Below are 26,994 nucleotides of genomic sequence, written 5' to 3'. Positions count from 1 at the left end.
GGAAGTCGAGGCCCTTGAAGACCCGGTGGCGGAAACCTGCCAATTATGACCAAAAGGGAAGGAGCAAGACACAGACAGGTCTTGTGGAGTACTATGAGTACATTTGGCACCTCCTGAGCTTTTTTGGCTTGGGATTTTCTTGATTCCCAATTTGCTTGGAGTCGGCAATCCTCGGTTTCTTAGTGATCGAAGAGCATATCGAGCCACCAATTTCGCTTCCCCATGTTGGCCCCTGGCTTTGCCGTGGCCAGTCCCTGATCCCCGGGTCCAGCACCGCGACATTCAGCAAATCAGCGCCGTGCCAGCGGAGGCTCTTACCTGTCAAGCATTTGCCAAGCTCGAATTGTCCCCGTCATGATTTGTGCCGATCGTCAAGCATGGACCGGGGAGCCAGAAAAAGAAATGTCAGGACCAGTTCACTGGTTGTTCAAATTGGGAACAGCCCCGGCTTCTGGACCTCAACTTGATTGGCGCAATTTCATCGCCCAGAAAGCACGGTTGTTTGATCATCTATCCCATCTTCCATCTCCAATTGCCCCTGGGTCTGTTTTCGCATTTGTTCCCATTTCATCCTACCATGGTGTAAACGCAACCACCACAATCGAATCCAGCGCCTCAACGACCTCGATGGCACCCACCATCACCGAGAGGGCAGCGTTTTTGGCCCGCCTCCACTTCGGAGTCACCGTCCCACTCCTGGCACTTGCTTTGGTTCCCTTTTGTGCAAGAATATATGTGCGAATATGGCCGGTCTGGAGACTGGGATGGGATGATGCCTTCATTATCGCTGGGCTGGTAGGTTTAATCCTGCCGAACTCGAGCTTGCCTTTTCTATCCTGTCTGACTCGTTAATTCCAGGCCTGCTCCATTATCGACTGGGGCCTCCTCGTCCCAGAGATGCATATACACCCGGGAGACATCAGCATGGACGAAGTTCGAGAAGCTGTCTTTGTGGCATATTTTGCCATTCCGATATGGGCTATCAGCATGACTTTGATAAAGACGTCCATTGTCTTGACTTTGTTGCGATTACCCCTGAAAAAGTCATGGAGGATAGGCCTATACGTGATCGCTGCCGTTCAAGTCACCTACTGCGTGGCCGACATGCAGTATCTCTTCTTCAAATGTCGACCATTCCATGCTGCCTGGGATATCATGGTCCCTCTGCGCGAGCGAAAATGTCCCAGCCTCCATACAGACATTATAGTCTCCAGCATCGGCTCCGCAATCAACATTACCACCGACCTGTTGCTTTCTGTTGCTCCGATGTTTATCCTTTGGAACCTACGCCGTCCGCTGAGGGAGAGGGTCGTGATATGCATCCTGACAGGGATGGGCTTATTCGCCAGCGTCGCGTCGATCATGAAGGCCGTGGTCGTTGCTGATTGGAGGAACGTGGATGATCAGTGGGAGATGGCCATGTCGATTGCTACCTGGACCATTCTCGAGCAGCTCATCTCGCTTTTTGCTGCATGCTGCCCTTCGCTCAAAGGGCCGATCCAGGCCTTGCTGAGCAAATGCGGTGTTAGTTTGACCAGACAGAATACAAATGTGTCTTTTGTGCACATTCCATCGAGAATGAGAGAGAACCGGCTGAGGAGGGAGGCCAGAGAGTGGTTGGGTGAGAACGACTTACAACCTCCACGTCGAGGCCCATCTGAACTTATCGCTGTCATCGACGAAGAAAGCGAACGGTCAAAGAACAACTCTTCGTTGGTGTTGCCTCCTCTTCCGGGTTCAAAGACCCTGGTACCTCAGTTTTTGTTGCGCCGCCAAAAGGATGGAGCATGAACAGATAGGAGATGATGAGAAATTGCGCGCTTATCTCGATGGGGCTGAAAGCCAGTATGCAGCAGCCAGACCTCGTGGGGGTTGGGAGGGTGGTCATCAACTCAGCCGTTCGGAGAACAGCAAGTGGCGTCGTACTATCACCAGCCTGCAGCATTGCGGCCAAGCGCACATCGCATCATGATGTCTTGATATTCTATGGATAACAAGCGTCACCAGAACCTCGTTCATGTCGAGCTTTCTTTCCAGCACCATCACATGTGGCCATGTCAACAACATCATATCGCACTGCTACCGCGGGAAGTCAATGGCCGCCCTCCTACAACTCTACAACGGCCGCAATCGGGGCTAATACTGACCGATCAATTGGACAACCGCCGGACTTTGACCCTCCGACACCTCCTACAAGTCGTCCTTGGAGTCCACCAGTTCCACGATCCGAGATCTCTACACAGCCATGGCCGTTCAGTGACGGAGGCGGGACTACTATTGTTGACCGAACTGTCAAGAAGAGAGTATCGGCGACAAAGTGGTTCCTGGCTGGGATAGTCGTGGCGCTTCTTATCATCATTGCCATCCTTGGGGGTGTGTTTGGAAGTCGCTTGGCAACGCAAAACTCTTCTAGGTACTTGTTCCCAGCCTTGTTTGTCTTGGTACCAGATGCTCACCCATCCGAGTAGCTCGAATGGCTCTTCTGGGGGTGACTCAGGTAATGAACCCGGAGGAACCGTCAGCCAGGGAAAACCAACTGCCTTTCCCGACCCTTCAGGCAGCCGTGGCAATTCAGGCGGAAACGCAACGCCTACTTCCCCAACCGGTAACTCCCTTTCTTTCTCCCCAGCTTCACGGACCAGCACTGACCCTCGCCCATCAGACTCCTCGCCAACCTTCGAATCCAATTCAGTCTGTCAAGGCAATATCTGCCCCTCTGTCCTCTCCGTTGCGCAGTACGCTTCGCCTCCCACCGCCTTCCTCTTCGGCCTCGGGCAAGACAACGCGGTATGGTACCGCACCACCAACGGCGAGAAGTGGCTCTCTGACTGGGAGTCACTGGGCGGTGACATGATTTCCCAACCTTCCGCCGCTTCGTTGGATAACAACCTGGTGGATGTGTTTGTTTATGCAAAGAATAACACTATCCAAACGAAAAGGTTTTACAACGGGAAATGGAACGACACTTGGACTGAGCTCGGGAAGGCGATTACCAGTCCGCCCTATGCAGTAGCGTGTGGTGATTCACAAATGGATGTGGCGATCAGAGGGACGGATGGGGGCTTGTATAGGATCTACTACAAGCCGTATGCTGGCTGGTCAGGATGGGAGAGTCATGGTGGTGGGCTGTCATCGTACCCGGTTATTGGGTGTGGACCGGGACCGTGGAGAATGGCGGTACTTGGGTTTCGAGGCACAGCCCAGCCGTTATTTACCACCACTTGGCTCGGTGCTTGGACAGGATGGGTCGAGGCAGGGGGGGACTTCAGGGGGCAGCTGGCCATCGCTTCGAGAACAGTCGAAGAGAGTTTTGTGTTTGGGATAACGGTAAACAGAACTATGGAATACTACAACTGGACCAAGACTGGGGATGCGGAAACGAACAACCTGGTGGATTTGGGAGGGAGTTTCCAGTCCACTCCGGTGGTGTATGTTAGTGGGCCGGATAGGTTGGATGTGTTGGCTGTGGGGAGGGATGATAGGTTGAAGCATAAGGCGTTGATTAAGCAGAAGTGGGCGGAGGAGTGGCAGGATTTGGGGGGCGCGTTTAATAGTACACCGGCTGTGGTGTCGTTGGTAAGGGGGAAGGTGTCGGTTTATGGGTTGGGGGTAAATGGCATGTTGTTTCATGGGACGTGGAAGGTTGGGAAAGAGTTTGAGTGGAGTGGGGGGCCGGAGTGGTTGGCTGATGGGGGGGAGTTGTCGTTGACGGGGATGAAGTTTAGTGGGGTTTAAGTGTTTACTATGAAGGAGATACCTTAGGTACCTAGTTTTTGCCGATTCATGGTCCTTGGATTCAGATGGCAGCGACAAAGACCGGGGTGTCGTGTCGGCGGTTTGCCCTTCATACAATCCGAGGTTATTCCACAGCCAGACTGTCATTTCCAGGGAAATCCGATGCAGATTTCGGAAGACATACTGCCAAAAACTGAGGAAGATTTCTCTCCCTATCTTCTACATTCACACCCCTCAGTCTCCCAATGAACCTGAAGCATGTAAGCGCCGACAGAAAACAAAAAACGAAAATAAAACGGGCGGTAAAAAACATAGGTATTTCGGTACAACGAGCTCGTATTTTCAGGCTCTCAGGAGAAAGGATCATGAAGCATGTTTTTTTGCATATCTGGACATTTACCACTCCGATCTCTGAAGCCGAAATCATGATCATCTGTGTGCCATCATAAGGAATGCGATTTGCTGAGGATTTAGCTGAACGACTGGATTACGCTTGGATGTCCGTGCGCGTTTGTGCTAGACTTAGCTCATTACTGTGGCACAGCCCAGGCCCTTACCTCAGGTATATCGTCGTTTGCTCCCTCTGGCCTAGCCACAAATCTTGGGTCTTGGGATCTTTGATATTGGGGCGATATGCTATAATTATGTAAGATCTGGACGACTTTCGGGATACCGGCGGTAGGGGGTTTGAGAAGCTAAGGTATAAGAGAACGAAGTGATGGAGCTTATTCTAGATGCTAACTAAGGTAGCTTGGCGTTTACGTGATGTTTCCCACAGCGCAATGGCAAGTGAAGGTACCGACCAGCCCCTTCTCAAGCACGTGCTGCTCTTTTAGCCGCAATTAAGGGTCGGCAATGAAATCTGACTGCCATGGCATGGTCACAAAGCTGACTGCAAAGCCTCAACCCATCTGCCTCCTTTCCTGGCTGTCACGGCCCTGGCTCACGACATGTGGGTCTGCAGCGCATGCCACGTAAGAGTCACGTGGGTGCTTTCACAGGTCCAAACTTGGCCATGTCTAAAGCCCTGCTTGCAGCCAGACTTTGTTTGCTTTCCTTTTTCCCCTCTTCAGCTTACTGCTACATTAGATTGGTCAGACTTATCGTAGCTTGCCTCGATTATCTACCTCTCCCGTGACCCTGGCACAGCCAAAGGAAACCTTTTATCGCACTGCTACGTAAGCCAAGCTTTGGACTCCCAGGTCACCCCGAAGGGCTGCAAATGGATAACAACGGCAGGAGGACCTGCGCCTGGCAGGTGAGGGTGTTGAATGGGGACTGGATGGAGATAATGAGTTGTTGGTCTCTTAAGCCTGGGAGTACTCAAGCAAAAGACAGCGATATTGTCATGTGTTTTCTTATTTAGGTCACTTCAGCATGTGTCCCGGCGGAATCACCGGCGCAAGATATTTGGTCTCTACGAACTTGGTAGCATCGGGAAGACACAGCTAGCTGCCGACTTTGCTTGACGCCACCAAGCCGCGTTCAGCTCGGTCTTCTGGCCAGATGGCAGACCAGCTAGGACAGAGTCTTGCTGGCTGTGCAAGCAGGATACCGGAAGGTGTCACTAGTAGGACAGGTTGACAGGTTAACGGCTGAACAAGGTGGACCAAAAATTGGGCAATGCTATGTTCCGGCAGTGGTATAGCTAGGCAACAACTAGGTAGGCCTTAACGACGTACGTTTTGGGGCTCAGGCTGACAGGTGGCAGTTATGGACGAGACGGGGACCGAGCTGTTCGGTTTGCTCGATGGGCTGCCACTTGCGCTGGTGCAGGCTGCATCGTATCCCCGCGAGACCTGCCTCAACGGTGCGTCGTATGTTCGGCTCTACAAGTAGTGGTGGGAGATCTGATTAGGTTTAACGGCAAGTCTAGCTTACCGTTGGTAGATTACGAGAAGGGAAGTGTTGGGACGACGTGGATGATGTTATTCAAGGCAATCGAGGTAAGGAACGAGGACGCTTCAAATCTGCTGCTGCTCTGGGCTTTTGTGGACAACATAGACCTGTGGCACGGTCTACTGCAAGCTCCGGCAGGCGGTGGGGAGCAGTAGCCCGAATGGCTCTGCGATATGGCGTGCAACGAGGTCAGGTTCTTGGACGCAGAGAGACTGCTGCTCCGCTACTCGATGATCGAGGCCCGAAGGTCCGTGCAGGGCAGCGGCAACCACAGCATATACCCGGTGGTGCACAGATGGACGTCGCACATACAGAATGACAATGGGAAGAGATTGTTTCTGCGGCAAGCGATGACGGTGGTTGGATTCTCCGTGCCCGACAGCAAGACTAAGGACTAGTGGGAGCTCCAGCGGCGGCTTCTCCCGCATGTGGAGAGGTGCTCATGGTAGGCTGGGAAGTTCTAGGGGTGCGAGTGCGATTTCGAAAGAACTAATATCACCAACGCGACACATATGTTGGACCTCCTTTACGTGGATCAGGGCGGACTGGGGGCAGTGGAGGCGATGTATCAGCGGGCGTTATCTGGGTTTCAGACCACTCTAGAGCCGTCTGATCGGAAGTTACAAATGGTTATTCGAAATATAGAGCATCTACGACAAGCAAATGGTATCCTTGATGCGTAATGTCTGTTGGTAGTACTTATTTATTTTCTTCGCTAGGCTTGTCTACTACAGCGAGAAAGCTGCGTTAAAGTCTTGGAAACACTAAGGAACAGGTTTCGAAAACTTTATAAGACTGGTTAAAGCTAGGCACTACGACCAGGAAAGTATCGAAATAGTTACCATACTATTGAGCTTGTTCCTGTGACGTCGTGGGGCGCATTTCATACAGGGGTGCATCCGAAGCATCAGCCCGCGACGCCGCTTGTAGGTATTATTATACGGAGCGAGAACGCCATCCAAGCGGACTAACGTAAATATAATCTAGAAGACTGTAGAAGCGATGAAAGCATTAAAGATTGGCACCGTGCCCCGGACCCCTCTTGTATCACAAATGATAATAAAAGTATAAAGGACTTGGAATATGAAGAGAAGTTTATTATTTTATCGATTTGACTAGTAACGATCTTCTTTTGACTGTTCGTAGCAGCCGACGACCGAAGTGTCCGATTAAAGCTATACTTTAAGTCGACATCAGCATTTCTGCAAAGTGTAGAAACAAGCTGTGCGACAAAGGACATATGAATATATACTCTTGTCATCTCAATGTGCCGGCTGCCTTGAGTCGATTGGCCACCTCGAGATGGCCTCCTCTAGCTGCTGCTTGGAGTGCCGTCTGGCCATCAATAGAAGCAGCAGCAGCATTAACGTCGGCTCCCGCTACGAGTAGCTTCTCGACCACCTCGAGATGGCCTCCTTCAGTTGCTGCTTGGAGCGCCGTCCGGCCACCAGAAGTAACAGCAGGAGCATTAACGTCGGCTCCCGCTGCGAGTAGCTTCTCGACCACCTCGAGATGGCCTCCTCTAGCTGCTGCTTGGAGTGCCGTCCGGCCACTAACGGTAGCAGCAGCAGCATTAACGTCGGCTCCCGCTGCGAGCAGCTTCTTGACCACTTCGAGATGGCCTCCTCCAGCTGCTGCTTGGAGCGCCGTCCGGCCACTAGAAGTAACAGCAGGAGCATTAACGTCGGCTCCCGCTGCGAGTAGCTTCTTGACCACCTCGAGATAGCCTCCTTCAGCTGCTGCTTGGAGCGCCGTCCGGCCATCAGAAGTAGCAGCAGCAGCATTAACGTCGGCTCCCGCTACGAGTAGCTTCTTGACCACCTCGAGATAGCCTCCTTCAGCTGCTGCTTGGAGCGCCGTCCGGCCATCAGAAGTAGCAGCAGCAGCATTAACGTCGGCTCCCGCTACGAGTAGCTTCTCGACCACCTCGAGATAGCCTCCTTTAGCTGCTGCTTGGAGTGCCGTCCGGCCACTAACGGTAGCAGCAGCTGCATTAACGTCGGCTCCCGCTACGAGTAGCTTCTCGACCACCTCGAGATAGCCTCCTTCAGCTGCTGCTTGGAGCGCCGTCCGGCCATCAGAAGTAGCAGCAGCAGCATTAACGTCGGCTCCCGCTGCGAGTAGCTTCTCGACCACCTCGAGATAGCCTCCTTCAGCTGCTGCTTGGAGCGCCGTCCGGCCATCAGAAGTAGCAGCAGCAGCATTAACGTCGGCTCCCGCTACGAGTAGCTTCTCGACCACCTCGAGATAGCCTCCTTCAGCTGCTACTTGGAGCGCCGTCCGGTCACCAGAAGTAATATTAATGTCGGCTCCCGCTGCAAATAGCTTCTCGACCACCTCGAGATAGCCTCCTTCAGCTGCTGCTTGGAGCGCCGTCCGGCCATCAAAAGTAGCAGCAGCAGCATTAACGTCGGCTCCCGCTACGAGTAGCTTCTCGACCACCTCGAGATGGCCTCCTTCAGCTGCTGCTTGAAGTGCCGTCCGGCTACTAACGGTAGCAGCAGCAGCATTAACGTCGGCTCCCGCTGCAAGTAGCTTCTCGACCACCTTGAGATGGCCTCCTCCAGCTGCTGCTTGGAGCGCCATCTGGCCACCATAAGTAGCAGCAGCAGCATTAACGTCGGCTCCCGCTGCAAGTAGCTTCTCGACCACCTTGAGATGGCCTCCTCCAGCTGCTGCTTGGAGCGCCATCTGGCCACCATAAGTAGCAGCAGCAGCATTAACGTCGGCTCCCGCTGCGAGTAGCTTCTCGACCACCTCGAGATAGCCTCCTTTAGCTGCTGCTTGGAGTGCCGTCCGGCCATTAGAAGAAGCATTATTAACGTCGGCTCCCGCTGCGAGCAGCTTCTCGACCACCTCGAGATGGCCTCCTTCAGCTGCTGCTTGGAGCGCCGTCCGGCTACCAGAAGTAGCAGCAGCAGCATTAACGTCGGCTCCCGCTGCGAGCAGCTTCTTAACAACGGCCTCGTGCCCGTTTTGGGCAGCATACCACAGCGGCGTTCTTCTGTAGGTATCTTTCAGATCTGGACCGGGTTTACTCCTAAGGAGTTCATCTGCGGCCTCGATGACTCCGAAGTATCCTGATAAATGTAGTCCCGTCATATTCCTTGGAACATGTTGACTGTATATTGGGTATGATCGGTTCCAGTGGGTGGCCATCAACGCCTGACTTGATGCTTCGACCTTAGCTTTACTCTCAAGAAAGTCAATAACCACTTTACTCGATGTTGCAGCCTTGCGTGCATGATTCCCCCAGTTGCGCGCGGCGTAATCGTAGAGCGGGTTTGACTGCAGCCGCTCCTCAAACTTACGGTTCGTTGTGCAGAACCCGGTCTCAAAGACGGTGAATGAGAGGTAGGTAACGCAGGTTGTCGTGATCGCCAATTCTGCGTTCGGATTCCATCGCGGCTGTGTCCCCTCAAGATATTCTTGCGTTGTATAATGAACCAGCCGGATAATGCCACTGTTTTCATCGACCGTTACCAGTCCAGCACATACAGAGACCATGTCTCCGATGCATGGCAAGTCTCCGTCGTCAAGCTCGGACTTTCCCGGCTTGGTTGCGAGGGCGTGCTGGAGTTCCGACGTGGTAAGCTGTCTCTTCGCGCACGTGATCCATGTCAGAACCTCCATCGCAAGCTTCTTGCAACCCGGCATCTGCCCAACGATTCTCATCATTGCTTGGTTGTACGCACTGGTCAGTGCCCCGACCTTCTGGATCTCGGCTCGGCCTTGCCCTTGGTTCCGGAAGACTTCCAATGTGCTTCGAATATCATTCGGTGTCATCTTGTCATAAAGCAAATTAAGATAGATTTGTGCCAAGAGAAACCTGCGACTGTCAGTGCCTGTGCTGCTCTTCCCTACAGTTCTGTACATACATTCCATCGACGGCTTCTGAGATCCCTGCCGTAATCTCTTCTCGCAGCCGCCGGTCCTGTTGGACGAAAGATGGTAACTGCGATATTTGACCTTCTAGATATTGTGCCACATCGGCGGTACTTGCACGGATCTCTAGTGATATGCTGGTTTTGAAGCAATCAACAATCTCCGTGATAGACCTCGATGTCGCAAAGATATTTATTCCATGCATTTTTTGTAGGTTGAAAAGCTCGGAGAGAAACCTCTTCCGGCAGCCTTCGGATGTTTGGCATTCGTCAAGTGCATCAACAACGATAAAGACTCTCGAACACGTCGCCGCCACGGACTGGAGAACTCTCAAGGTTTCGTCAAGTGATGGCCGCGTCCGCTTGGCCTCATGCTTGTCAAAGAGATCTTTGACGCTTCCTGGAACAGAGGATTGGCTCTCGGCTATCTGTTTCAGCACACTCGCCAGCAAGTCATCAATCGTCTGCTTGTCTTGCCGCTGGAAATTAAAGTAAATGTATGCGATACCGATCTTCGGGTCGTTGTGAAACTTGGAACCGAGGTGGTCAACCACGACTGACGTTAAGATCGTCTTTCCCGCCCCGGGAATACCTGGACAGAAGAGTGTCTGATTGCTGGCGGACAGCCAACCCTTGAACTTTTCTGAGTCAAGGAGCCATTGCCCGGTTCCTGGTTGCCGTCTCTTAAGGTAGTCACTTTGCTGCGGACCGTAGTCGATTTTCGTGAGCCAGTCGAGGACTTCTTTATCTTCCTCTTTCCCCAATTTGGACTTGATCTGGGTGACGTCTTCTCGAGTTGCGGATGTCTCTTTGTGAACTACATCTATTGTTAAAATATATGCAATGACCCCGACCGGAGAATTACTAACCCTGCTTTAACGTCTGCTCCAATATATCCTTCACCGGACGCTCTCCGACAACCGCACTTGGCTGCACATATTGCAAAAGCTCCTTGGCAAATGCTGCAGCCACGGCCGCCGCGTGCTCCTGCCAATCTTCATTCTTGTGCGAATCTGCGTAATCACAGATGCCTCGGATGACAATGCACGGGAAGTTGTTCATTAGTCCCGCCGCCTCCATTTCGACGCAGAGAACATGGCCACCAAACTCCTCGTCGAGCCTATCTCGGAACGTAGCGTCTTTAATGACCTGGTTACCAGATGCGATCAGACCGTAATGCACACGCATATTTCGCAGCTTCCCGCCATCTCGATCAACCGCAGTGTTCACCGTGGTGCCCGCCACTTGCTCGGCCCCAGACCCCATGGAAGCAAGGGCCCAACAACCCAGGAAAACCCTGACAATGGCCAGGATTGTCTCCCAGAGTAGTACCAAGAATATGTTTCGCCCTCTGCGGCTCCGAACTGGATCGTCCAGTACGTCCAAAGGGTCCTTAAGGTGATTACAGCTGGCGTACTTCAGCGCCAGGTTTGGCCACTTGTCTTTTAGATCCTCTAGATACTGAGGTATCTTAGATCCGCTCATTTCATGTTCGGTCTCCAGTTTCGTTAAGGCAGTGCGGAGCGAGGCAGGTGGGTTGTTTAGCGACCCAGTCCGCTCGAACTTGCCCCCTTCTTTCGCCTTGCCCAAGTCCCACTGAACCACCCCAGGATACTGGCCCACTGGTGAGCTGATCACAACATCGCCAAGCCGAACCTTGGGTGGGATACCGCCGCCGATGCCAACCATTAGACCGATCTTAATGGACGGAAAGGCGTTGGCCATCGAGGTCGCGACAGTCGCCGCCGAATTTGTTCCGATCTCGCCTTTAGGCAGGCAGGCTATGACGATATTATGATTGCCGATGGATCCTAGGGTATACGTATTGTGATCATTGGGTGGTTTCGGAAGATCGCCATGCCTGTGATCTAACATAGCTGTCGCCGCGGTTTGTTCTTTGGGCAGAGCGCAGACCCATCCCACAGTGTAGTCGCTATGAGTTCTGGGCTCGGTAGCTGCCTGGGCATCCATTGTAAGATAATCGGCTGGGCCTTTTCGAGGACGACTGCGGATTTGGATGTCAACCAGCTGTGTCGGTTCGTCCGATCGCGGGATTCTGTAGAGGTTCGACGGCTACGGATTGGATCAGGGAGCATCAAATGCCTAGCGTCGCCCGAGGGAAAGGCATCTGGATTTAATTGCAAGAACAAGAACCGCAAGGATAACTGAGAAAGAGTAACTGTTCAGCATTTAGCCCGCGGGCTGGGCGCGAAGACGCCTTGGGCGGCAACGCAGCCGCAGCCACACGAGCGTCGGCTCCCCACCATGTCTTCAGCTGCGTGGACTCTCATGCGTCCATGGCCAATCACCCGCCTCTTGGGTTGCGCTTCCACACCACTACCACGACGTGTTTTGACCCGCGAATTGGTTGGTCAGCTGCATGAACAGCGAGAAAACCAACAAAGGAATCGGTGGGATGGGCGTATGCACTCCAGCGCGACGGACCTCACGGCACGCGTGGCACCGGGACGAAACAATCACAGCCTTCTGGGGTCCTCGCGGGCCCTTAACGGGGTTAAGAAAAGACACCAGTTGTAATAATAGTACCACAAAAGAATCAGGGAAATCACCCCTTCCGCTTCAGCTAGCATATGCGCATATAACACTTAGAATATCTCAGTTAAAGGTAAGTGACCGGTTGGATGGTTATTTCCCAACTCATGTCACGTCACGGAATCCTACTGTCCGGCATGGCAGCGGCGGCAAGAGGGAAGTTGATGCATAGTTGGATATTGTAAATATTCCAAGTTTCAAGGCTCAATCTTCACCTTTTCGTCCTCCAGTCTCACATTAAATCTGAAATTCTGGTCTCTGGAAACTCCACCAACTCTCCCATTAATCGCTCAGCCTCTCTACAAATTTTTATTTAAAAAAAAAGAATTTCGATTTTTTTTTGAAATCAAAATGGCCTCCCAGAACTCCCCCGCGCCCACCTCGTCCTCGCGCGCTGCGGGTGCGGTGATCTCCACCGGTGTCCCAAGCCCCTGACTGACCTTGTACCGTGATTTATCCAAATTTGACTTACCACTCATAATAGCACTGTGCTTACTGAAGATTAGGCAAGAGCATGGAATGATATGGGGGGGGGAAGGATACGGTGGGGGCAGACCGCCGGCGGCGCTGGACGAGGTGGACGCTTTTTTGGCAAGACGTTTTGGGCTGGCTAGCGTTTTTTTCGCTCGCTCTGGCGATTTGGGGCTGGGGTTGGGAGTCCGGGTGGTGATCGCGGGGGCGGTGGTGTTTTTTTTTGGCGGACGTTTAGGGCTACAATCTTATATTTCTCCAATGCGCGGTGTGGGTGATGTAGCTTGTGCTGTGCCGCAGGCCAGGCTGCCTGACACAATGCAAAGGAATGGTCAGATCACCGCTCTCTCACGGGTGGATGTAGAGATACCGTAAGGAAATTCACTTCAGAATTTGGCAGAAAATTCTTCTCGCATCGGCATCACATTTCCCTTGAATTGATTGTTTGCATGTTCAGATTGAGCACATCACTCTTGTCTGACTTCGGCTTTTGTTTTTTTTTTTTTTTTTTTTTTTTTTTTTGCCTTGAAAGGGGATGTTTCCCGCAGATCTGTTGTGCTAAAACTGGGTTATTGCATACTCCCTGAATTGGGCTTTCTAGAATACAAACCATACCTGTAAGGTCGCTATAAGGTTTTGAAATATACGGACAACAGATATTCATAAAATGATGCTGACAGGCCTTTTCATTCATCCAAAATCATAAATCATACACATTGAACTACATTTCCTCCCCAGGCACATAACCCACCACCCTCATCCAGCTTAAGCCTGAGCAGGAATCAACCCATCCGCCTCCGCCTGGGCAACCAGCGCGTTGTAAATCGCCAACTTCTCCTCATACTCCTTCACCAGCTCATCATGAGTCTCCCGCTTGCCCGGCGTGGCATCACCGCCACCAAAAGCCCTCACAGCAGCATAATACACATCCGCAAGACCCCTGCAAACGCCAGAGAGAGACACAGTGCTGCACTGGTAGTACAAGCTAAACACGAACTCATTAGCAACATGTCCTACAAATTCAGTCTGCAAGGGCTCAACATACTCAGTCTTGAAGTTATTGTCAATCCTGAGCTTGCCGCTCTCCGTGAAGCGGTTCTGAGCGCGGTAGTTGTGGTAGCCAAAGTCGTGTCTGTGGCAGGCGGGGACGAAGGGGAAGTTGAGCGGGTTGTCAGGGGAGGAAGTGCAGCCGTCAGAGGTCCAGTCCAGGGTAGGGGGGTTGCGGGCGTTGCGGCGAGCGGTGAATGCGGGGAGGCTGATGCCGTACATGAGCTCGTCCGTGACTTGGACCGCGGACTGTCTCTGCTCGAGGACGCCGGTGCTGGCTGGGAGGGCGAGAGCTGACCCCGCGAGGGCGAGAAGGGTGAAGGCCTTCATTTTGACGATTTATCAAGAGTGAAGAGACAACGGCGGCGACACGAGCAACTGAAGCGGAGGGGGTGGGTTGATGTAGAGTGACTGTTATGTTTCCGGACTCCAATCCTCGACTGGCTGAGACAATAAAAACACACAAGTAAGGGGGCCGTACCAGCTATTTTATACTCAAGACATCACCCTGTCCCTTCCGTCTGAGTAAAAGAAATCGGAGTAATTGTCGGGGCACCACATCGTCGTCCAACCCGCCATGCAAACCGCCCCGATGCCGCCGCATCATTGCTTCACCCAATCATCCAGGCACGCCGTTTCGGCGATACCACTCTTCAAGTTTGCGAAACCGTCCTAAACCCAGATTCGGCGGGTTCTTTCCACCACCATACTACACCAATAGCCGCCAAGGAGCCATTACACCAGCAAGATCTCCGGTCACGTAGTCAAACTACCGGGCAAAAGGGCTCAGCAGCGGTACTTGCTCCGATGCAACCTTCCAGAACCGGAAGCCGATCCCGGGGAATGTGGGGAAGGGAAACTGGGAACGCGGGGCACAAGAAGAAGGTCTGATTTTCGGATGATCGTCAATGGCGGTCCCAGGAAAGGCAGATGGGAGCGAACGTGGTGTTGATTCGCTGCTTGAAGGAGTGTCAAAAGAGCAAGGATGTGCAAGCTAGAAACAAGCGGCTCAGACCGCGTGGGAATTTTGTGAACCTCCTGCAAGTCAGATTGGTGATTGTGTAAGCTGAGTGGAGGAAAGCCTCAAAGCGCGCATGTGTTTAGCAAATGCCAAGAGGGTGGTGTGGGATTGGAGGAATGGCCACCTACTGTCAGTGACTGTCTGGCATGCTCACCTCCAAGATGCAAGTAAGACGGCCAGAATAAAGTGAGTGCCATGCAGGAACCCTCCAGCCGAATCAAGGCGAGGACGAATGCTGACTGGCAGAGTGCCCGAGTTTGTGCCTTGCCGTCGATCGTCGCTACGGGGGGAAAGAGAAGGCATCCAAAGCAGGTCTATCAATCGCCAAGACGGCATGTCCTGGGTCGCTGAGCTTGAGTAATTGAGATGTATGGACGGCTGAAAAGATTTTCGGTCAGTGGACAGGTAGGTAGGAAGAGCCCAAGTATGTCTGTGGAAGAGTCGCTGGTGCGTCGGAAGGGTCGGTAGCGATTGGCGAGTTTACATCACACAAGGTCTGCCTGTGAGGCGAAGCACCGATTTGAGAGCACAACAGGGTCCGGAAATAGGTAGTCTGCAGCCTAGTGGTATGCCTGGAGAAGGTCGTCAATGTTTTAACGGTCGAGTCAATGGTAGTATATGATGATGCGTTTATTAGGAACGGCCCATATTGTTATGTGGTGCATGTGATGGATGTTGATGTTGGACCTTCTTTAATTCAGTGTCATCCGTGAACCGCTCAAAAATGGCGAGCGCAAGCGTCTTCTCAGGTGGACAAACATCTTGGCTGCAATTTCCGGCAGAACCTTCTCAGAAACACCAATTCTCAAAGCAGGAGACCAGCACCAGAGTGAGCTTAGAGTGCTATACGAGATCCAGTGATGGGGAGGAGCCAGGGACGAAGGTAATCTCTTCGATCCAGTTGAGAAGATGGTTACCGGAAATACTGGCCCAGCTGGGCGGAATGCTGTGTCTTATCGGTAGGTAAAGAGACCCAGAATCTGTGTCAAGACTTCCATATCAGCTAACGCTCGAGCAGCTATATTCGTTCTTTTGTGGCGTGCTGACAACCGACCCTCCGAGGAGATGTATCTGGGCGTCACTCTAAACACCATCCTAGCCTTCTTGACTTCCCTAGCCAAAGTGGCTTTTTTGGTGCCTATCGCGGAGGGTTTGGCACAGCTGAAATGGATCTGGTTTCTGTCTCCTGTCGGTCGGCCAGCTAAACACCGACCGCTACTTGATTTCCAAGTGTTCGATGATGCGATGAGGGGTGGAATCGGCGGCGTGCGGCTGCTGATCGGATTCAAGGGGTGAGTTATCCCCGTGATGAAAAATCGTTCAGACTGCATGCTGATGTCAGAGAACATGCAGGATACTTGCTTCATTTGGTGCCTTGATTATGCTTAGCGGTCTCTTCACATCGACACTTACCCAGCAAGCCATAACGTACGATGTACGGAAAGCCCTGTCACTTCAGGCCAACGATACCGCCGCCGTGGACAGAGCGACCACGTTTTCAACCTATGATGGAAACATGTTGGCTCTTAGTAAGTTCAGAGCAAGCCGTAGCAACTAAAAGTGAACATGGGCTAACGAAGGTGAACCTTGTAGCACCGTACGACACTCTGCGAGAGCAGCGAGCCATCTTCGAGGGGTTCTTTACCCCTTCCACCGAGAGAGTGACGGAACTGAGAGCTAATTGCTCATCCGGTGACTGCATCTGGCCAGCCTACGGAAGTCTTGCCGTTTGTGGTGGTGTGGCAAACCTGTCAACAGTCAACAACCCTGCGCTCCACGACCGTCTCAGAAAGACAACTGAAAAGCGTCTTCAACTCCTTCTTCAGACCAGCAACATCACAGCAGGCTCAGCCGGTTACGGGAACTTTTACACTGCCATCGACAAGGTGTTTCCCGTCATTATTGGATTGTTGGACGAGCCCACCGGGGCATTCAACCAATCGGTAACTGATTTGATCGTCAGCGACAGTTTCATTGCTTATACAGAAGAGATGGTTAGCACTTCCTCTGACGCTGACGCATTGACTGAGATGATGTCAAAGGTCAAGTACTTGGAATTGGCGTTCTGGTGGTGTACCAAAACATATGAGACAGAAGTCACCCAGGGTCAGTCTGTGACAAGAGAAGTCTCGACCTTATCGCAGGTCACCAGTGAACTAAACAACACACTGAATGTGGCATGGGACCCCAAGTTCTATCCTTGCTATTCCACAGGCCAGTGTAACGACACTTATGGGGGGGCCGAATTCACCTTGGAAAGGCCACCGAATGCGGAGGATTCTGTCGACTTTACGATAAACGTTTGGACTTCATTAACGGCGTCCATGTTACTAGCGTCGACAATGCTGGACTCGTTGCTGATGGATAGAACTCGAGGGGTGGTTGCTTCGAACGGTGGAGGGTCAGCTAAGGCATTTGCCTTCTCTCTGCTGGGAGACTTCTTGACAACCGAGTTACCTCCTCCCGAAAAGCGACTCGCCGATATCCAGACTGTGATGACCAATGCGGCGCGCTCGATGACAAACCTGTGAGTAATTCTATCTGCCCATAACTATGTTCGATATTCGCTAACAAAATACGCAGTGTGAGAGCGGGTACGACTCGGCTGTCCAGGCCTGAAAGCGTTGTCCAGGGCAGTGTATACGCCCCTCAGGCGTTTGTCAGAATTCGATGGGAGTGGATGGGCATGCTTACTACGCAACTAGTGTTGACAACCCTGTTTCTCGTTCTGACTGTCGCAGCGACGTACATGTCGCGTGTGCAGGTGATCAAGAGCTCAAGTCTGGCGACGCTTTGCGCACTGGATGACGAGACGCGACAGAATATCGGAGGTATCGGGGATGGCGTGGACAAGTTGGAGCAAAAGGCGAAGAAAGCGTCAGTGCGACTCGAAAGGAGCAGACATGGTAACATCGAGGATTCAGCAGGTAGACCTGCTCTTTGGCTGGGGACACCAAAGCAAGAGCGTTTGGAACCAAGGACTTGGTGATTGCTTTAAAACAGTAGAAGCGACCGAGCCAGCAGGTGTTTCCCCGCAGGACGGGTCCAACAGCAGCACCATGCATCTGCCTTGCAGAAAGCATAATGCACAGCTCTCTGTACGGCCTTCCAATCGAGCATAACTATTTATCTGCTGTTGACGATCAAAGACTTTGTCGTGCGTTTCCGTGCTTATTTGTCCTGCTAATTTTCTGCCGCCTCTAAACGGTCCTTCTCTGCTATCTCCATCTCTTCGGAGCTCATATTGCTACAGGCCAACCTAGTCTCAGATGAAACCAAGCCACCCTCAGTATCCCCGGGATCCCGCCCAAGTTGCATCTCTTCACGCAAAACGTCAGGGCAAATTAGAGTACAGTGAGTTCTCATATCCTCATAGACGCTGCAAATTATTAGCAAGGCAACATAATCATAAAAACGACGGGAAAGTTCCAGACACTCACACTTGTCTCTGACTTGATCCAGGAACATAGATGGCATTGCCTAGGTTGTACGGCAGTGAATACAGTTGGTTTCGAGCATCCCAATCCTCGACTAAACAATAGTAGTTAGCACAGGATGATCACCATGTTAGATGGCACCTACCTGGCTCCGAAACTGGAAAGTGGAGCTCGTAATTCTCAATGTGCGCTTTACCACTCAGATTATGCCGAGGGGCTCGCCAGTTGCCCGTATCGTGCTCATTGTGTCGGTGAAACGAGCATGCATTAAAAATGAAAGCCTCTCCCGACTCCCCGTGACACATCTGTTTTCCGATAGAGTCAAGGTTTGGTACCACCTAAACGTAGATTTCACGGCAATTAGTTCAATTATCAGAAGAAAGGTCCACGGGCAGGACAGAGAATTATCTTGAGAAAGTAGTCCTCTAATGTCGCATCAGGGAGCTTCACAGTCAGTTTGCCTGTTTTCCCCCAAAGAGACTTGCCGAACTGCTGAGATTCCACAAGGGCCGATCTGGGAATTGCGTGTGCTGCATTGAGATCAGTATTAACAAATGCTGCGAGCATGTTGTCGTTGCGAACAAACCTCTGAGGGCTTTTTCGTCGACTTCAGAGTTACCCTGAGCCATCGGGAGAGGAATAGTGTCAGGGGGAGTCTGCCCCATCATGGATCGAGTAACTTCAATCTTGATACTGGGAGTGCAATATACCAGCATCTCCGTCGATATATCGAGTAAGCGCTGATATCTTTCCGCCCTGCGAACCTGAATTGCTTGGAATATTGTTGGCGGGGTAAGCTTTCACTGAACCTGAACTATGCCAGTTTGTTGGCCCAGATTGAGCCAAAAGAGAAAGAGCGCCTTTGGTTCCTGACGTAAGGCTTGTTGGTGGTGTGGGATGCTCTGTTAGTCTACGAAACAGGACATGTTCAGCGTATCTTCTTGGCTAGGTATGGAAGGATTGACAACTGCTGCCACCAGCTACTTAGGATATGGGGCGAAGGACTTAGCCGCACAGTCCACACCAAGATGATTCAGGGGCAAAGTAAACAGTTGCCATAGGCAATTCAGCATGTGGATCTCCAGCGGAGCAGGAGTTAAAAACATACAACACCAGGGATTCCCCAGTGGTCACCCACCTGAGTACTGGTCTGGCCGTCAGTTGTTTGACTAGGGGAGAGCGGACGGGATCCCGTATTTTCAACTGCGTATGGTCGTATGTGAAAGAAGGTCATGGAGATTACTGTTATATTGCTCGCAAGTATTAAGACCGATATTTTGCAGTTTAAGAGTATGGTGGGAAAGCAATGCATCGATTCCGGACCTAACAAAAGTCTCCCAGGGATGCCTATCTGCATGCCTGTTTTTTCATTCCGGGAATGAGCTTCGAGAAGAAGAGCAGGAAGACACATCGGCCCCTCACACGTGGTCCACCTCCAATACACAAATTAACCCACGCTTCAGGATAAAGTATTTCCTGCAGCGGGACGTCGCGGAGGCCAGCCGGGCGTTGCGCATGCTTGTGCGACGTGGGTTTTCTTCTTCCTACCCGATGTTGGTCAGACATAGACCTTTCCGTTTGGTCATCAATTGAACTGCCGACGTCGCCGCCTAAATACACTTAATCTACAAACAAAGTAACAACGCTGATCAAGATTACAGTGCCTTATCAGCAATGGGCCTTGGCCATGTGGGAAAGATATTGGCAGCATGAGGGGGCAAAACATGTCCTCGTCAATAAAGCCCACATGCACCCGCATTCTCCGACACGTCTGAGAGGGCGAAGTGGTTCGAACTTTAGACTTTCCACCCTCTTTCACGACTCGGTTTTGTTTACATCACTTCTTCATCGACAAAGATGCTTCTTAGAGCAACCGCCCTGACCCTGGGCGCGACCCTAACGGGTCACCTCGCCTCCGCCCAGCCCCCCGGTATCGTCATCCCCCCCATGATGCGCTTCGCCTGCTCCCAGCTCGTCGTCGACCGAATCGACCCCCTTGTCAACCCCGGCTCTGTCCCCTCCCCCCATCTCCACCAAATTGTTGGTGGCAACTCCTTCCGCCCAGATATGACCCACCCTAACCACGATCTGGTCTCGAATTCAACCTGCACAAGCTGCACCTTCACCGAGGATCTCTCCAACTACTGGACTGCAGTGCTGTTCTTCCGTGCCCGAAACGGCACCTACAAACGCGTGCCACAACACCAAGAAGAAGGGCTCCGTGGCAATGGCGGTATTACAGTCTACTATATCCCGTCAACTACCATCACCACTCCGGGCACGGTCAAGGCTTTCAAGCCCGGCTTCAGAATGCTGGTGGGCGATGCCGCCAAGAAGGAGGGTCCAGACGCAGGGCCGGCGCCGGTCAAGGTGTGCCATAGGTGTATGCCCGAGTCGGGGGACAACAGAAACCTCAACTGCGCGTCGCCAGATACGGAGAAGCTTCCCAGCAAGCCCTGTGTGGGAGGGATCCGATCGGTGATTACTTTCCCCACATGTTGGGATGGTGTCAATCTCGATAGCCCGGATCATATGAGCCATGTTGCTTATGCAAAGGGCGCTGGGGCGTACGATGTTGGTCCGACTGGCAATTGTCCTGACACACATCCGGTGGTGATTCCTCAGGTTATGTATGAGGTTAGGTGGAGGGTATGTGTTCGATCCGGAATGCGGCATTTTCTGAGTTACTGACTTGTTGCTTGCAGACCGACCTCTTCAGCGATCCTGACCTCTGGCCGGAGGATGGATCCCAGCCGTTTGTCTGGTCCACCGGAGACGAAAAGGGTTTCTCCCAGCATGGTGACTACGTGTTTGGATGGAAAGATGACGCTTTACAGCGTGCTATGGATGCCCGATGTACCATGGATGTGTGTGACGTTTTGGAGACGCAGACTCCAGAGGAGGCGGTCAAGTGCACCGTGCCGCCGCGTGTTGATGAGGATTATGAGGGGTGTAAGTTTTCACCTGATCCAAGAGTTAGATTTGGTGACAAGTTGTGCTGACACAGAGATGTAGGGTTGACGAGTTTACCTGGGGAGGTGTTGTAGCAATGATGTTTGGGTCATCCGGAGAGCCACCTAGCAAGGTAACTGCAAGGTAGTTAGTAGCAAGTAGAAGTTGGTTCGAAATCATAATCGTCTCCTTAGTTGGATAGATACTCGGATACCTATCTAAACAGGTCCATATGTGATGACCTCCAAGGTTTTCCAATGTAGCCAATCGGAATGACGGCACGTCTTTGGTCGAAGAGCAACCGCTATGCCCGAGTAAAGCACCCTCCTTTTGAAGGCTGGTGAGATCAGAACACATGGAGAACCTAAAGATGCTGACCGAGGTTCACAGTCTAGGTACTTGCTTGTGAAAGACAAACTGATCTATTTGAGTGAAGATCGACAACGAAAGAGGGCCTAGACCGCTGGCTGCATTATAGGACAACAGTGGTGGCCTCCCAAACTGCTCCAACTATCATAGTAGAGTCGCCATAGGAGGCGGCTGTTAGAGCGTTATGCCCATGAGCGTTAATTGACCCTCTACAGCCCAGCCTACTTTAAGCACTGCGCTACCATTTACAACCTTGTCCTGGGATTATGAGTTTCTCCTCTCCCTGCCCTAGAACCCAGAGTATACGCAACCACAAGTTACCTATATAGTACTTCAAAGCGATGAAGAGGTCTCGATGTGATTCTTTACATGGAGAACCATCGTACACCTTGTGGAGTATCTGCGACTGAACATTGCTGTCTGCTTCTGCATTTCAATGCCAGTATTGCAAAGGTCTAATGCACAAATCTGTCAAAACAAGGAACAGGGTCGTATCGCACACCCTCTCGTGGTCTAAAAAGGTAGTCTGAACTCGGCAAGTTAAGAAATAGGCATCATTATCGTTGGAACCTAAACAACCCTCGGGAATACCACTGTCAGCATGTGATGAGACATCAGATCATGTACACCGCAACAAACAAATAAGAGACTTACTTCATAAGAATTCTCCTGCTATTTGGAATGCTTTGTCTTCAAAGCTAGATATTACTTTTTGGTTAGTTGAAAGGATAGGTAATGTTGCAATTTGACGAGGTGATTTTGTCATCAAGATATCAATGTCTGACCGGGTCCATGATGAGAACATAACAGAGGGAGAGCCGCTACAATAGCCCCCCAATAAACCTGCCTAGTAGATGGATAGACTCCAGCTCTTGCAGTAATACCAAAAGCACTGCATTTGTTTGCGGGGGTTGTTACATCGCCATCTCTCTCCTCGTTTGCCAAGCTACAGTCATGCACTGCATGTGTTATAGCAGGCTGTCATTAACCCGCCACGATGCTCTCTCATGGCCGAAAGGTTGGCTGATGAAGCACCCGGAGGCTTGGTCTGCGTGTTAAAGTTTCTCGAGTCACAATCACATAAAAACTGAGAACACATGAGTAGCACCCTACCAAGGTTGCCACTAATCTCGGCATTCACATGAAGACATCGCCAGATCAAATGAAAGCTTCGCCGTTGCATGCCTCGGCGGACATGTCTTCCTTTGACAAACGAGTTGTCGCGTATGGACCTCTCAATGTATTATCCCGGTGTCTGTCCGAGCCCCTGATTCGCTCAGAGTCAACTGCCCCGACCCGGATGTAACTCCTTCAACAGACATTCATGCGCGGCACTACTTACAAACAGTTGGAAGCAGACCTGACCCCGGTTTGCTCTAGTTTCCCCGCAAAACGCTAGGGAAGCTTTGCGGGGAGGATCGTCACCTCGAAGGAAATCCGGGGTAAAAGCACGCTGATCTGGGGACTGGTCCGTTAGATGCAACCATGCCTGATGGGTGTTGGGGGGGGCAGATCGAACAACACCCGAAGCTAACAGGCGGATCTGAGTGAATGCAACGGACACAGCCGGCTTGCAGTAGTAATTCCTTGCCATCCGTCCCAACAGGGTGAGATGCGTCCAGCTGGTGTTCCTTGATTGGGGGCAGGGGCTTCATCGGTAGAATATGCGAGGCCTCATAGTCATCCCCATGTACCGCCGAGCTCACTTTGAGAGAGAGATGAGGTACATGTAGGGTGGAAAACGGGAAGAATAGTCTGAAAGCAACATGGAAATGAAAACCAGAGAAGTATAAATAACAGCCTCTCCCCTTACTCTGGACAGATTTCTCTCTCATCATCAGCATCAGCCACTCAAGCATCCAACTGCACCTTCTCAAGAAATAAAACCACACAACCACTTCCAAACCACCAACCAACCGCCAAAATGCAATTCTCCACACTCCTCGTCTCTGCCCTCGCCGCTGTTGCCACCGCTAGCCCATCCCTCCGCCGCCGCCAGGCTGACTGCCCCGAGGTCGACGCCGTCCCCGCCTGTGGTGTATGTTCTCACCCCAATTTCCCTTTTCTCTCACCTCATAACTAACAGCCCCTCCAGCTCCCATGCATCTACACTGCCGCCGCTGACCTCGGCTGCCCCGACAACACCGACTACGCCTGCATGTGTGGCCAGTGGGACGCCCTCCGCTCCAACGCCGCCGGCTGCGTCATCTCCAGCTGCGGTCTCCTCAACGCCATGACTGTCCTCAACGCCGTCCAAGCTGTCTGCGATGCCTGTGTTGCTTAGGTAATGGCAGTGATACCTGGTGGCTGATGACGCGAAAGTCCAACCGGTGGGAACTGGGTGACGATCAATACTTTCAACAAGATGATGGGGTCACGGAGGATTTGGGATCAAGAAAGTTGTACATAGGGAATTCCAAGTTCTGCCAGTTCTAAGAGGTTGTTTGCCTTGGATGATGTTGTGATTCGTGATTGATGATGGTGATTAGTGGACCGTGCACTCAGGAGGTCGAGATAGGGGTTTTCTCTTTGTTATTGTCTACCTATCGACAACTCCTTTACCTCTCTGCTCAGACGCTCTAATTCTTAACACGGCATGTAAACGCCACCATATGATTCTCCCTCAAAACAATCGTCGATCTCAAACTCCACCATCTCTTTGCAGTCTTGTCCACCATTCGCATGTCATACTTGCTGATCATCTGCGACATGATAACCTTCGCAGAAGCGGCAGCAGAGGATCTTCCTGGGCTGTTCATATCTATCAGCCATGTATTTCTCTTCCACCAACAACAGGAGAAGGTCTTACCAAGCCTGCTTCCCGGTCCCAAACATAAGCCACTTGTGGTCTGTATCCACCAGCTTCGACGGAGTATCCTGTCTTGCCAGCCCTTCTTGGTCCATCTTCGAAAGGGACTCCAATACCTCTGGAGGAGCAAATCTGAAACCGCTGAATTGCTCTGTGTTGGGGTAGAACTCTAGGATCTTGTTGATAGCGATCGGGGTGTGCAAGCCCAGTCGCCGCGGTTGAGATGGGTGCCGTCTGAGAAGGTGTGAGATTCGACGGCGTAGCGGCGGGTGCTTACTGTTTGGCGCGTAATGTTAGTTAGTCTTGTCACAAAAAGAACAGAAGAGAAATGGTAGCATACAGGCTTCAGTGGGGGTCAGACGAGCTGATTCCTTTATAAAGCTGTCTAGCAGTGAGAGTCCTTGGGCAGTGTGCTTAAAGTCGAGGTAGTGGTTGTCAATGTCCTGGCGGAGAGGCTCTAGATATTCCGGATGGAGGCAGAGATCTTGGAGGGCGATTGTGATGGCCTGGTCATGGACATCAGTTAAGATACTGCGGCGTGTGAGGTGAAAGGAAGAGAACCTACTCCGGCAACTGCATGAATGGAGCCGAGTTAGATTGCCATAGTCTCGTGGACAAGCCGCTGCGGAGTGAGAACTCTCCCCTGAGGGAGGGATTCCATGATCCATTGCATGCAATCAACCTATGGTTATGGTTAGCGTAAAGGCTTTGCGATGTGAAGAATGGCTTGGGGAGTCGATTAACATGTTGTGGTACAGGTATCCCTTTTTTGGCCAGCTCCTCCAGACGCTGTGCTGCAATGGGTGTCTAGATGTCGTAGACAACATGTTGAGTATTGAGCCAAGGACGAAGCGCTCTGCTTGCAAGTCTAGCCATGCAGGTTAGCGGGTATCTATATGGCTTGAAATAGAAGGTGTTCACCTACGGAGCCATCCATCCAGGCAAAAGACGAATGAGTTCGGCCCCAAAGAACATCTGCTCGATGTATTGCTTGGCTGCCTGGATGAAAGGTTCCTTTCGAGCTGAGGGTCTATTAGCCATTTGATGGGGCGTGAAGTTGCATCTTGTTAAGAGTGGGCATAAGGTACCTAATTCCTTTCCGAAGATAACTTCCGATTGGAAAGCACGGTGAGTCTAAGAATGAAGGGGTATATGGGTGCGAGATGGGTCCCTGGACGTCAAACGGTTAGCGTCATGGGCGACTTTGGCAGTATAGTCCGATGTCTCAGAGCTTCATGGTACCTACCATTCTGAAGCTTCTTGAGAGGAAGAAGACTATCCAACTCCTCACACACGAGCTTGCGGATGGAGGGCACGATATTTGGTAAATTGCTCGCCAAGCAGACACGGACAGCTCTGACAAAGCCACCCCCCTCATTGCCACCTTTAGTCCCTTCCTTGTCGAGCCAGTTGAAGTTGTGCATGGTGAATCTGGGCTGCAGAAGTTGTCTTGATGCTGCATAGAGAGAAAATACCGAGTCCGGAACCGCCAGGAGTTCTTTAATGTGGCCAGGTGAAGAGACAAACATGTAGCGGGACTCGAGTGTCAAGACTTCGTAACCTTTGCTTTTAGCCTATACCGCAAAAACACGAAATTAGATTCATGGAGCTTTTCTTCAGAGTTCCGGGTATGGTGTTGTGACTATACAAGCACTTACCATGGTGAATCCATCTTGGATGATATCCCTTCCTCTCACCAGAAACCTCCATGCTTTCAGTCGCTTGTGGATAACCTTTCCAAGAGTGGTGAACAATCGTATGAAGGAACCAACCGCGACGATGGCTGGTATCAGCCTCTTCGTCGAATAAGCGAGGTTGTATTGGGATCCCCAGGATTCCGGTTGAGGTTTAGCGACGAGACTAAGAAGAGAGACCTCGAACTAGGAGTCTTTGACGACCATACTGCGAAGAATGACAAAATGCTACTCCAAAGAAGTTCGAGATGACAAGCGAAGTGAAGTACCTACCTTGGAGAAGGAGAAGTTAAAAGGAGAAGATTGGAAAGGGTATCCGCTGGTGTTTCGCCTATGAGGGCAAACCCTTTTCATGGGAAGCTGAATCTGACGAGCTGCTGGGCTACGTATCTCTTGGCGCACTGCGCAGTGCTGCTAGGGCCAGGAACCTGATCTCAAAAAGTATAACTTCAATGATGCTAGCACTGCTACATCCCTTCAGATATCACGCCATGCTGTGATTGATGCTTGAATCTGCTGGTGACTACCGGGGTCGGAAACAATGGTAGACCCACTGCCAGTCAACCTTGAGTACAGGCCTTTAGCTGTTCATAGTGTGGACCCAGAGGTAGATAGCGCAATCTTCGAGGTAAGAAGCCTTCCAGTTGACAGCTTCCGGATAATACGGATGTGCACGCCGTCGCAAGACTATGTGATACATACTAAGCCGGCCCCCACCTTTCCTCCCTTGGCAGCGAGTTGCCTACCTAAAGTGGAGTTTGTCATATTCTGTAGCCGTAATAGATATTTTTACTCTGGGCACAAGGCTTATTTGGCTTTTGTCACAATACGTGATCAGTTGATAAATGGGCCTCATACGGTCCTGAGCTATTCTTGCCGTTCTTCGTGATGATGGGAGGTGCTTTGCGATGGTATGGAGCTGGACATTTCACATTCCATAAGAGAACTGGAACACGGCTCAAAGTATATTGCGACAGGCTTGCTGACTACATACACCCTTACCAACAAAAACCTGAACATGTCGCGCGAGCTACCTACTGGGATGCCATTATTGTGCCTGTTTCCAAATAAAACAATCACATACGACCATATGCAGCTGAAAATACGGGATCCCGTCCGCTCT

General features: G+C 51.6%; 11 protein-coding genes across 11 annotated transcripts; 5 read left to right on the top strand and 6 right to left on the bottom strand.

The window, feature by feature from the left end:
* Positions 1 to 75: 75 nt before the first annotated feature.
* Positions 76 to 1,791, top strand: QC763_208210 (uncharacterized protein; the record flags this gene model as incomplete). The annotated part of the gene is made up of 2 exons (XM_062909871.1): positions 76 to 795; positions 859 to 1,791. The coding sequence occupies exons 1-2, from the start codon at positions 355 to 357 to the stop codon at positions 1,789 to 1,791; spliced, it is 1,374 nt and encodes a 457-aa protein (XP_062768707.1). The 5' UTR covers positions 76 to 354.
* A 263-nt stretch (positions 1,792 to 2,054) lies between these two features.
* On the top strand, positions 2,055 to 3,807 carry QC763_208200 (uncharacterized protein; the record flags this gene model as incomplete). Its single annotated transcript, XM_062909870.1, has 3 exons — positions 2,055 to 2,413; positions 2,466 to 2,605; positions 2,663 to 3,807. The coding sequence occupies 3 exons, from the start codon at positions 2,055 to 2,057 to the stop codon at positions 3,733 to 3,735; spliced, it is 1,572 nt and encodes a 523-aa protein (XP_062768706.1). The 3' UTR covers positions 3,736 to 3,807.
* A 3,084-nt stretch (positions 3,808 to 6,891) lies between these two features.
* Positions 6,892 to 11,489, bottom strand: QC763_208180 (uncharacterized protein; the record flags this gene model as incomplete). The annotated part of the gene is made up of 3 exons (XM_062909869.1): positions 6,892 to 9,463; positions 9,513 to 10,335; positions 10,388 to 11,489. 3 exons carry the CDS (start codon positions 11,487 to 11,489, stop codon positions 6,892 to 6,894), a joined length of 4,497 nt encoding a protein of 1,498 aa, XP_062768705.1.
* Positions 11,490 to 13,049: 1,560 nt separating this feature from the next.
* Positions 13,050 to 13,919, bottom strand: QC763_208170 (uncharacterized protein; the record flags this gene model as incomplete). Its single annotated transcript, XM_062909868.1, has 2 exons — positions 13,050 to 13,527; positions 13,588 to 13,919. 2 exons carry the CDS (start codon positions 13,917 to 13,919, stop codon positions 13,308 to 13,310), a joined length of 552 nt encoding a protein of 183 aa, XP_062768704.1. The 3' UTR covers positions 13,050 to 13,307.
* A 1,324-nt stretch (positions 13,920 to 15,243) lies between these two features.
* QC763_0038590 (uncharacterized protein) lies at positions 15,244 to 17,778 on the top strand. The gene is made up of 5 exons (XM_062905596.1): positions 15,244 to 15,569; positions 15,629 to 15,902; positions 15,964 to 16,139; positions 16,204 to 17,137; positions 17,194 to 17,778. Exons 1-5 carry the CDS (start codon positions 15,335 to 15,337, stop codon positions 17,597 to 17,599), a joined length of 2,025 nt encoding a protein of 674 aa, XP_062768702.1. The 5' UTR covers positions 15,244 to 15,334; the 3' UTR covers positions 17,600 to 17,778.
* On the bottom strand, positions 16,841 to 17,523 carry QC763_0038600 (uncharacterized protein; the record flags this gene model as incomplete). Its single annotated transcript, XM_062905597.1, has 2 exons — positions 16,841 to 17,161; positions 17,305 to 17,523. 2 exons carry the CDS (start codon positions 17,521 to 17,523, stop codon positions 16,841 to 16,843), a joined length of 540 nt encoding a protein of 179 aa, XP_062768703.1.
* Positions 17,779 to 17,944: 166 nt separating the features above from the next.
* QC763_0038580 (uncharacterized protein) lies at positions 17,945 to 18,364 on the bottom strand (the record flags this gene model as incomplete). Its single annotated transcript, XM_062905595.1, has 2 exons — positions 18,193 to 18,364; positions 17,945 to 17,979 (listed from the first exon to the last, which is right to left on the bottom strand). Exons 1-2 carry the CDS (start codon positions 18,350 to 18,352, stop codon positions 17,945 to 17,947), a joined length of 195 nt encoding a protein of 64 aa, XP_062768701.1. The 5' UTR covers positions 18,353 to 18,364.
* Positions 18,365 to 19,480: 1,116 nt separating this feature from the next.
* QC763_208150 (uncharacterized protein) lies at positions 19,481 to 21,200 on the top strand. The gene is made up of 3 exons (XM_062909867.1): positions 19,481 to 20,696; positions 20,753 to 20,999; positions 21,063 to 21,200. The coding sequence occupies exons 1-3, from the start codon at positions 19,905 to 19,907 to the stop codon at positions 21,092 to 21,094; spliced, it is 1,071 nt and encodes a 356-aa protein (XP_062768700.1). The 5' UTR covers positions 19,481 to 19,904; the 3' UTR covers positions 21,095 to 21,200.
* A 1,789-nt stretch (positions 21,201 to 22,989) lies between these two features.
* On the top strand, positions 22,990 to 23,856 carry QC763_208145 (uncharacterized protein). Its single transcript, XM_062909866.1, has 2 exons — positions 22,990 to 23,406; positions 23,464 to 23,856. Exons 1-2 carry the CDS (start codon positions 23,293 to 23,295, stop codon positions 23,650 to 23,652), a joined length of 303 nt encoding a protein of 100 aa, XP_062768699.1. The 5' UTR covers positions 22,990 to 23,292; the 3' UTR covers positions 23,653 to 23,856.
* A 91-nt stretch (positions 23,857 to 23,947) lies between these two features.
* On the bottom strand, positions 23,948 to 24,272 carry QC763_0038550 (uncharacterized protein; the record flags this gene model as incomplete). The annotated part of the gene is made up of 2 exons (XM_062905594.1): positions 23,948 to 24,119; positions 24,178 to 24,272. 2 exons carry the CDS (start codon positions 24,270 to 24,272, stop codon positions 23,948 to 23,950), a joined length of 267 nt encoding a protein of 88 aa, XP_062768698.1.
* Positions 24,273 to 24,346: 74 nt separating this feature from the next.
* QC763_0038540 (uncharacterized protein) lies at positions 24,347 to 25,601 on the bottom strand (the record flags this gene model as incomplete). Its single annotated transcript, XM_062905593.1, has 4 exons — positions 24,347 to 24,453; positions 24,518 to 24,683; positions 24,743 to 24,750; positions 25,424 to 25,601. 4 exons carry the CDS (start codon positions 25,599 to 25,601, stop codon positions 24,347 to 24,349), a joined length of 459 nt encoding a protein of 152 aa, XP_062768697.1.
* Between the last annotated feature and the right edge of the window lie 1,393 nt (positions 25,602 to 26,994).

This window comes from Podospora pseudopauciseta (genome assembly GCF_035222475.1).
Source record: "Podospora pseudopauciseta strain CBS 411.78 chromosome 2 map unlocalized CBS411.78m_2, whole genome shotgun sequence".
NCBI lineage: Eukaryota > Fungi > Ascomycota > Sordariomycetes > Sordariales > Podosporaceae > Podospora > Podospora pseudopauciseta.
Note: the sequence above shows the minus strand (reverse complement) of the source record. Positions and strands in the feature narration are given on the sequence as shown.

Bases quoted from the DNA above. Each gene is read 5' to 3' on its own strand.
- QC763_0038590 (XM_062905596.1), top strand. From the start codon at position 15,335: ATGGCGAGCGCAAGCGTCTTCTCAGGTGGACAAACATCTTGGCTGCAA. The intron at 15,903-15,963 runs GTGAGTTATCCC...GAGAACATGCAG, and splicing joins CTGCTGATCGGATTCAAGGG to GATACTTGCTTCATTTGGTG. The intron at 17,138-17,193 runs GTGAGTAATTCT...CAAAATACGCAG, and splicing joins GCGCGCTCGATGACAAACCT to TGTGAGAGCGGGTACGACTC.
- QC763_208150 (XM_062909867.1), top strand. From the start codon at position 19,905: ATGCTTCTTAGAGCAACCGCCCTGACCCTGGGCGCGACCCTAACGGGT. The intron at 20,697-20,752 runs GTATGTGTTCGA...TGTTGCTTGCAG, and splicing joins TGTATGAGGTTAGGTGGAGG to ACCGACCTCTTCAGCGATCC. The intron at 21,000-21,062 runs GTAAGTTTTCAC...ACAGAGATGTAG, and splicing joins TGATGAGGATTATGAGGGGT to GGTTGACGAGTTTACCTGGG.
- QC763_208145 (XM_062909866.1), top strand. From the start codon at position 23,293: ATGCAATTCTCCACACTCCTCGTCTCTGCCCTCGCCGCTGTTGCCACC. The intron at 23,407-23,463 runs GTATGTTCTCAC...CAGCCCCTCCAG, and splicing joins ACGCCGTCCCCGCCTGTGGT to CTCCCATGCATCTACACTGC.